Source organism: Saccostrea echinata, unplaced genomic scaffold (genome assembly GCF_033153115.1).
Source record: "Saccostrea echinata isolate AGI-Se365-2 ecotype Australia unplaced genomic scaffold, CSIRO_AGI_Sech_v1 ptg000016l, whole genome shotgun sequence".
NCBI lineage: Eukaryota > Metazoa > Mollusca > Bivalvia > Ostreida > Ostreidae > Saccostrea > Saccostrea echinata.
Genome location: NW_026889765.1, coordinates 598906 through 609003, shown reverse-complemented (window position 1 = coordinate 609003; position 10098 = coordinate 598906). Strand labels below are relative to the sequence as shown.

At 34.0% G+C, this 10098-nt stretch overlaps 1 protein-coding gene across 1 annotated transcript; it reads right to left on the bottom strand.

Moving 5' to 3' along the window:
- Positions 1-7281: 7281 nt before the first annotated feature.
- LOC133188656 (uncharacterized) lies at positions 7282-9486 on the bottom strand. The gene is made up of 5 exons (XM_061324163.1): positions 9447-9486; positions 8949-9125; positions 8136-8258; positions 7790-7958; positions 7282-7486 (listed from the first exon to the last, which is right to left on the bottom strand). The coding sequence occupies exons 1-5, from the start codon at positions 9484-9486 to the stop codon at positions 7282-7284; spliced, it is 714 nt and encodes a 237-aa protein (XP_061180147.1).
- Between the last annotated feature and the right edge of the window lie 612 nt (positions 9487-10098).

The following is a 10098-nucleotide window of genomic DNA, read 5'->3' as shown; positions in this document are numbered from 1 at the left end:
ATGTATATGTACGTGCTTTCATTCAATTATTTTATTTTTATAATTCTTATTTACATTTTTGTTTAAATCCAGATCAACATCAAAATTATTAATCTTCTTAATTGAAAAAAAGTAAAAAGAATAAATAAATATATAAAAAAAAATGAATAAAGAACAGCATAAATGTACATGTACAGTATGTCCTATCGTAAACTGCTATGGTATTATTTTGATTTATCTTTTACAAAAAAAAAAATAATGTAAAGCTTGATTACCTTGTTTTTATTATTATTATTATTATTATTATTATTAACTGAAATAAAAAGGAAAAAAAAAAAACAACGCGCGATTTCCATGTACATTATTGAACGAACTAATTATCGGTAGTAAATAAGCAATATAATAAGTCGTACAGTATTGTATTCTTTTAAATAGCGTAACTTTAAATGATTAAGCGTAAAGTTAAGATGTTTAACGATTTTTTTTTCTCTGATGATGGGTCACGTTAACTGCTTATTGTGGTCATGATATTTTTATATCAATACATCAGAAATGTACATTTTTACAAAAAAATTATTAATTCCCAATACTTACATAAATAATTAGTCGACAAATGTACAAAACAGGATTGTCGGGGTTACTTTTTATCCCTGATACTTATTATTATTTTAATTTCTGCAGATGAATGAATTTAAAAAAAAAGCTGATTTTGAATTCATAAATGGAAAGATGAATATAAGTATTCATTCATTATTTAGGCCACTTTTTAATTTTTTTTTACTGCATATCATAAAATCCAATAGAATCAAAACTCACAGTCAACCTATATCATATGATAGAACATGCTGCATTCGATCATAAATTACATTTTTACGCATCAAAAAGATAAAAAAAATTTAAGTCGGAGAATTACATTAATAATTATTTGTAATCTAAAATACCTATTAAATCTTATTTACATGTAGTTTCAAAAATATATATATTTTTTTATTTTTTCCACAGTTTTCCAAAGTCGATTAATTGCAGCAGTAAATATTTTTAATCTAAAATATCTATTAATAAGTTTTTTTGTTTTTTTTGGGGGGGTGGGGGGTTGTTTTTTTTTTTTTAAATATCCACTCTTAAATATTTTTAACTATTTTGTGTAAAACGTGATCGTTCGTGTATGTTGTCAACAATAACATTGCAGCCACTGCACATGCACATGTATCGATCGCCACAAAAACAACAATGATCGATTTCACTGCTGTATTTGGAATAAACAAGGGGTGGAGCTTACTGGCGGCAAGATTAAAGCGGGGTCCGCTTCGCGCATGAGTGCGTAAAGAGAACCCAGAAAGCGAACGCCGGGTTCGGTCTAGCGGACCCAGAGCTGACCCCGAGCGAACGCAGAGCGAACCCGAATTGAACCCAGAGCGCACCCAAAATTTCTGAAAGCGGACCCGTAGCGGACCCCGAGCGAACCCAGAAAGCGAACCCGGGGTGCGCTTTGGGTTCGCTCTGGTGTTAGGTTGTGTCCGGTCGGTACTGTATCTCCCATAGACACTAGGCTACTGTGATCAGTGCCGCAGTTATTAAGAACTTATTTAATTGCAATGATATCAAATTTCGAAAAATAGCCACCCAATAGATGCGGGTTCGTGACAACATTTTTAGGGGGGTGGGGGGGTATTGATATTTGAAAAAACAAAAACTTAGAATACAGCTAGAAAATAAAACATTAAAAAATGTGGTACTGATACACCTCCATACCTTTGAAAAGCTTCTCTGCTGGTATCAAACAAACAAAGTACATAGTTATGATGATGCCTCTTCCAAAATTGTGAATTTCATGGCCCCTGGGTCACGGGTTCTGGTGCTAGGGTGGGGCTATATAGATCATATAGTGAAAGTGCATTATTTCTTTGAAAATATTCTTCTCTGCTCCTGGGTATTAAACAAACTAATTACCTAGTTATGAAGAGCAAGAATGCCTCTTTCAAAATTGCTAAACTCAAGGCCCCTGGGTCAGGGTTCTGGTGCTAGGGTGGGATACTACTGATGATATAGTGAAAACACATTAATTCTTTGAAAATCTTATTCTCTGCTCCTGGGTATTAAACCAACTAAATAAGTACATAGTTATGATGAGCAAGAGTGCCTCTTCCAAAATTGTGAAATACATGGCCCCTGGGTCAGGGGTTCTGGCGTGAGGGTGGGGCTCTTTTGATAATATAGTGAAAATGCATTAATTCTTTGAAAATCTTCTTTTCTGCTCCTGGGTATTAAATAGACTAAGTACATAGTTATGATGAGCACGAGTGCATCTTTCAAATATTCATAGCCCCTGGGTCAGGGGTTCTGGCGTTAGGGTGGGATCTATTGTTATATACTGTATGGGGGATTAATTTCACAGGTTGTAATTTTTACGTTTTCCTCTCTTCTTACACGATCGCGGTTTTTTGAATTCGCGGAATTGGTATATAATAAAAGTTACCTCCCTTGTCTATAGCGACATTAATCAGCGTTATATATCCACTTCACGAACAACAGTGTAGGTTTATATAAAATAGTTAGATTTAATAATTAATTGACGATTAATTAAAACAAGTGCAGTTATTAAAAGTCCTCGACTATAAACGTCGAATGACTTTCCTATATGCTATTATGATGAGTGCATGTACACCCCAAGATCTTTCCGAAAGGATAATACACCGTGGCGAAAAACAACTGGACGGTAATAAATGTGTTAATGTATGTCAACGAAATAATAGCTTTCAACATCTTCAGCAAGTTCGATTGGTATTTGAATGATTTTTTTAAGAAACCATAATGTCGATTAAAACTAACAGTAGGTAAAAATACTCGTGGTAACATTAGTTACGCACGGGTAATCAAAACCCATGACCCACGTGTTTTGATTGATGAAACGTAGCGTTGGCTATTAAAACAGCTTTTTAACAAATACAGGTTTTTATCTGCTGATTTGAATTAAAATAAAGCGTGATAATTAAAATAATTGAATGACAAGTACTACTCGTAATTACTGAAATGACCATGTACTGCACGTATACCATTCGTAGTCTATTCTCAAATTTACAAATAAAACATGGAGGTTTGTGAAAACTTGTTCACTGTTTCTTGAATTCACGGATTTATTAACACCGTGAATATAGCGAATATTAACACCGCGAGTTATTTTCCCCCTATACAGTAGAGAAAGTGCATTACTTCTTTGAAATCTTCTCCCCTGCTCCTGGGTATTATTTAAACAAACTAGGAGCATAATTATGATATAGCATAATAATTAGGCAAGGATGCCTCTTCCAAAATTGTGAATTGCATGGCCCCTTGGTCAGGGGTTCTGGTGTTACGATGGGGCTCTATTGATTATATTAGTCAAAATATATTTATTCTTTGAAAATCATCTCTGCTCCTGGGTATTATTTAACCTAAGTGCATAATTATGATAAGCAAGGATGCCTCTTTCAAAATTGTGAAATTCATGTTCCCTGGGTCAGGGGTTCTGGTGAAAGGGGGGGGGGGCTCTATTGATTATATAGTGAAAAAGCATAATTTCTTTGAAAATATTCTTCTCTGCTCCGGATCCTGGTTACAAAGCAAAGAAACTAAGATAATAGTTATAATGAGCAAGAGTGCTTCTTCCAGAATTGTGAGTTTCATGGCAACTGGGTCAGGGGTTCTGGCGTGAGGACAGGGCTCTATTGATTACATAGTAAAAATGTTTTAAAGACCCAATTTTTTTACCGTACGGTTACCTGAGGAGAGGGAGTGGTCTTAGTTGTAACTGGCGTTATTTACCTGGAGAGCCCCAATACTCAAGATGTCAGTAATCTCTATACACATTGTAGTACACAGGAAGTCTGTCTTTGGTAATCAGGATTAACATTACGCGTTTTTGTCTAATTTTGAGAAAAACTATTGTAAATAATTTATATACTTTAATATAAAATTGGTTAACTTAACGTTTTCATTGATATCTTTTGAAGGAAAAAAAATTTAAAATGTCTTCTTTTTTATAAGGGAAAAAAGTAAAATAAAAATAAAATCACGAGTGAAAACTACAAAGCAATCATATCAATATTTTTCAATCGTCAGAAAAAGAAATCATCATTCAATAAGTGTAAATATTGAAATAAAGAGATTTCATTTATCGTATGTACCATAGCCAGAATATTATTTTTCTGACCAACAATCGTGTCCAAAGTATTCACTACTGCAATTTCCGGTGTCCGTGTTTTACGCCCTGTTCACAGAATTGAATTGTTTGTAGACTTTTTAAAAAAAAGATTGATCATTCGTTTGTTTCCTTCACCCCTTTCAATATACGAATATATACGTTAGAGGAAATTCGAACAATGATTGTGACATTTCATCCACCGAATGGTGTAGATTGATTTATATTTTATAATCAGTTTGTCTTTAATAACAATTTTTGCTAAAAATAGAACGGCACTTCCAAATTGCAATTTAAAACAAAACCTCGAATATCCGCTATAGTTTTTCTTCGGAAAGTTCTACAGTTGAGTTATCTTGGACGTCATATCGCTTACAAGTACCAAACAACAATGGAGATTGAAAAAAATAAATCATAAAGTCAATGTTTAATTATCTACTCTCAATTATTTTTTGAAACATAACCACAAAACAATATTATAGCGATTTGATTTTTTTACCAGATTGTAGGCCTATACATACAAAGCGACTATTCATGCGGTACATGAAAGCGTTTTACGCGTGACCAGGTACATGTAATTGTTTCCAAAACATGCAAATTCAGATTAACAGGTATCACAGGGAGCTAGTCTGTCAATCAAATCAGTAGCAATTGTTTTTTTTAACGATTGACAGGCGGTATATTATTGACCTCGAATTAGGTAAATTGGGGGGGGGGGGCGTTAACGTAAAATATTATTAAATAATTCTGTCTGCACCTTGGTGTTAAGAAGGTATACAAAGTGCATGGTTATGATGATCAAGGGTGCATCTTACAAAATTTCTAAAACTTTTGTTCTCAGGGTCAGGGGTTCTGGTGTTTCTTTGGGGAGGGGGGGGGGGGTATTGATAATATAGTGAAAATGTGTTAATTCTTTGAAAACTTCAATTTCTTTAATTTAAAGACCCTGGGTCATGGGTTCTGGAAAAATAGGTCAAAAGTCAAGGATTAAGAGGTAAGTAATCATGGTAATTTACAAAAGCCATACTAGCTGTCAAGCAATATATACTGAATAAAATTATGTGCAAGATATCTAATCCATATCTCTTACAGTTCTTGAGATAAAGGATGACCGACGGACAGACAGATCGGGTAAATTGATCCTTAAGTGCAGCTCTGCTCTGCAGGCGACACAAAAATGCAGCATTGTGATACTTTTCTTAAGACAGATATACCACCAAAATGCTTAGACTTCTGATTTCTTAAAAAGTTTTGAAATTTACGATGTCAGAAGTTAACGTTTTCAATCGTTCCAACAGTAACGTTGCTGTTGTATGGTTGCATTTCGTTGCAAAACTGTAGTCAAATCAACAAGAACGTTTTTGTTACAACGTATTCATAATAACTTTTTATGCTGTTTCTCAATGGAGGTTAATAAAACAAAAGATCATTTTAACTGTTTTTGAAAATATTACAAAACATTTTTTAAAAAAATTAAAAATATCGCAATACGAAATTCCCAACCGATACCCAGCTCCATTATTGAATTATCACAAAACCCATATTTACTTAACATGTCTGGTGATAATCTGATTTGCTATATATAGAAAACCTCTTTTAGATTGATTGATTGTATATTGTATATAGAATTTCCACTCATACAGAGACGTCACCAAATTTAGACCTTTACTCAGCACTCAGGGCCATTGAGCAATAGGTTTCTTTATCGTGCCAACGCATACCGTGACACGGGGCCTCGGTTTTTAAGGTCTCATCCGAATGACCCGCAACTTTCACTTCAAAGTGCCAAGCGCTTGGCAAAGGAACAGTTTTTTTTTTTTTTTATCGACTTAGGTCACTCGCGGCCGTGATTCGAACACACGACCTTCCGACCACGGAGCGAGCGCTCTACCGACTGAGCTACCGTGACGGTAACCTCTTATAGAATAAGAACAGAAAAGCTTTCACGTTCGCTTTGTGATAGGGAGCCCCGAGTTCGATTCTCGTTCGCTGTGCTGCGTTTATGTTTTAACTTGAAGCTCTTCACCGGTGTATGCATGGTGACGTCTTTATACGAGTTAAGAAAGAGGCGTCTTTGCTCATCATTACCACGCATCTAATTTAAAGGGAAGAGAGGACATATGTGATCATTAGAGTCACGCTCTTACATCAGAAGCCCCGAAATGGGACCAAAAATATCACAATTTAGGAAAAGGCACTTCTTTCAACATCACCACGCAGCTAGTTTATCTGCCATATATCTAGGAGAGAGAGGAAATTTTTACAGTATGATCATAAAAGACCCACTCTTTTTTTATAATTAGAACCCTTGATCCTGGGACCATGAATTTTACAATTTTGGTAGAGTGCTCAATGCTTTATGCTTGATGTCCAGAGGTAAAGAGGATTTTTTTTTTGAAATTGCACTAATTTTGATGGTTTTAGACTCTCCCCTCATGTTCCAAGGGAGCAGGGACCATGAAATTAGCATTTTGTACCCCTTCATGCATTGATGGTACAGGATAAAATTGGTTAAAATTCTTTCAGCGGTCCAAGAGAAGAAGCTGAAATAGTTTGAAAGTTTACGAACGATGCACGTCGCTCGAAAGACGTTGGGCGACGACAGACAAAACCAGATAGAAATACATACATACGTATATTTTATATATATATACATATATATATATGATATATATATATATATATATATATATATATATATATATATATATATATATATATATATATATATATTCATGCATTTATATACTTCTCCAATAATATATATTTGACCAGCCATGACACTTTGGGTCCAAATGAGGGATTTTTCAAAAATGAGATTTTTGCTTTATATTATGTGTCCAAATATGCTACAATGAAGTTTTACTCTCATAGGCATACTATTTTTAGAAATATGACGTCACAAAGACGGTCACATTAAATTTAAAGCAATAAGTGCAAAATTCTTTGTTATACAGAGTAATCACATGTTTTATTCAAATAATAGGTTGATATTGGAAGACAAAAACATTAAAAGATGAACAGATCAGGCACTGATAATAGCAAATATCATATCTTGATGAAAGAGTAGGAAGTAGGAAGATCATTGAACAACTAGTGTCTACAATTTGATTAATTGTGTCCAGTCACACTAACTGTGGAACGTGGCCATTCCTGGAAGATTTGGGTACACTGGCAGCAATTTCCTCTAATGTTTCAACACTTGAGTGCCTCCATTTAACTTTCCATAATCCAAAATGCCAGTCTGGGTTGAACTTTGTATGACCAGCTTCCATCATCGAAAATTCAACTGAGTCATGAAATCCAACCAATACTCCCCAAAGACTATACCTGTACAAATAATTCCAAATTACAAATAATAAGCCCGGGATTGCATGATGTACTAAATTTATTAATATAAACTAAACTAAGTATATAGACTTAGCCAGATGTGTTTCTTTAAGGTATAAGTAAATTTTAGATATAACCTTCACCATTCAACACAATACAGTTATATATATACTTAATTGTTATTCTAATTTGAATGTATATTTTTAATTTCTAAAAGGTATTTATCATATTTAATTTATAGATAATGTTAACTTCCTTCTAAAATTTCAAAATTTTACTTTTTTTCCATCTGTAAATATTTACCCTATGACTGCATTGTTCTTGTTTTGTCCACTGCAATTATCCATGTGAAGTTTTACATCAACTTCTCCAAGACCATGATATATGAAATGGTGATGCAACATACTGGTCACAATATTTGCTCCTTTATTTGTATGTTGAGCTTCATCCACAAGATAAAATATCTGAGTACCTACCAGCATATATTTCTTGTTAGATTTTACATAATAACTACAGCTGTATATTTTCAATATGGATTCCAGAATTAATGTTTTGTCATAAGCAAATGACAAATAAAATTTTAATTAAATAAAATATACATTCTAAGCAAATAATAAAATCAAACTATTACATAAGATTATACATATACCTGATCCCTCACAGCAAATGCCAAAGCACTGACATTTTCTTGGTGTTTTAGCGAGGGTAATGCACCTGTTGTGCATAATCAAACTGTAATGAAACTCAGCCCGCAAGGTACAAGGTTGCTGGCCTAAGAAACAGAAAAGAATGACATCAAAAACTACTTGGTAATGACTTCATTAAAAGGTACATTGGAGGGGAAATATTTATGAAGTTGAATTCAATATAAACTTGTAAGAGTTAGAATAATAATTGCATGCTCAATATGCCTCGGATCCCAAATAAATCTCTTAGACAGTAATACATGTACGATGTAATATTAGAGCATTTATTTTATTTTCCCTGAAAATAATCTCGATATAACTGATCATACTTTGTTAGCACAGATCCCAAATAAATCTGTTAGACGGTAATACGATGTAATATTAGAGCATTCATTTTATTTTCCCCGAAAATAATCTCGATATAACTGATCACACTTTGTAAATGTCGAATGTCGGCCCGATTAACATTTTATGTTGAGACAAAATATTGAGTTGGTTTTTAAGTCCCTACACAGTTACACACACTGAACATAATATCAATATCACCAGTGGAGGATTTAAGCCCCCCCCCCCCTCCCTTCCACTGAAATTGTCAAAGCGTAAATCATAGTTTCGTCGAGAAAATGTAAAAATGTCTAATCGGTAGACCTCATTTTTACCTTATCAAATTTCCAGATTCCAGGAGCTTCCGGGGGCTTCGTTGCCATGGGCCCTCACCAGGGCTTCGCCCTGGACCCACTGGGGGCCTCAAGGTGGCCATCAGACCCCCTGCCTACTTTTTGCCCCCTTCCCCCACTTCAATTCCTGGATCCGCGCCTGAACACTGTCATTATTGATGCACTGTTGGAGCGTAACCTGGACTGGAACCTGGAATTTCATATCAGTGTCCCCCAGGAAATCACCCTTGGCTATATGAACCAGGTTTTTTATGTTACTGCCATCGAGAAGATACCCTATAGAAGTTTCAATAAACAATGCTGTTCAAATGTATAGTATGATCAAGATAATCTGCGTTGAAAGACAAAAATATGGTCACCCTCTCGTTATTAATCTCATATCTTTGGGGTATTTAAAAGAATGAACAAGTTTGACATTCTGAAGGACCTCAACCCCATATAGTTTACAACATACCTACACACTCGATAAAATAATCATTACCTGCTAAAAATAATTTCTATACTATCAATTTGTTTATAATGTATTAACTTTAATAAAAAAGTACAAACTGTTAGAATAACATTGGTGGCTTAGTTTGCGTATCATAAATCACTCACCTTTCCGCGTGGTAAACTGTGTAGTAACTGTTGTATACATGTAAAATCTAATTAATGCGTGATAATTTATTTTCCCTGTCTTTCCTTTCTTGCGCCGCAATGTTTAATACTTTGTTTAAGGACAGATGATACAAACAAACAAGAGGCCCAAGGGCCTTAGCGGTCACCTGAGTATAATATAACAATTTAGAGTATAAAATAAACTGATAGATGAAGCTTTATTGCCTATAAGCAAAGCAAGGGAAATATGATGATCAGGATCAATGAAATAAGTCTAGTATTCAATAATAACTCAAAAATTAAAGCAATATGAACTGCATTTTTACGTTCTTTTTTTTTTTTGTCATTGAAATAGTTAATTACAATTTTGCAACAAAAAATTCTGAGAAAGTTGCAGCTCATATTGCTTTAAGTTTTAATCTGCCCCCATTTATCACTATCACCATGCAGACTATTAAAAAACTATTAGTGCTTCTTTATTATTTTTAAACCCTATATCGTAACCTCTCACATTGGCCTCTTGGTCTTGGAAGAACATTTAATAAGATAAGTTATTTTTGTCGTATTTTTATTTATCTATTATTTACAAGTCTATCTGATCATCAGAACTTTGAAAGTACTTTTTGTATTATGCAATAAAATTACTTGCATA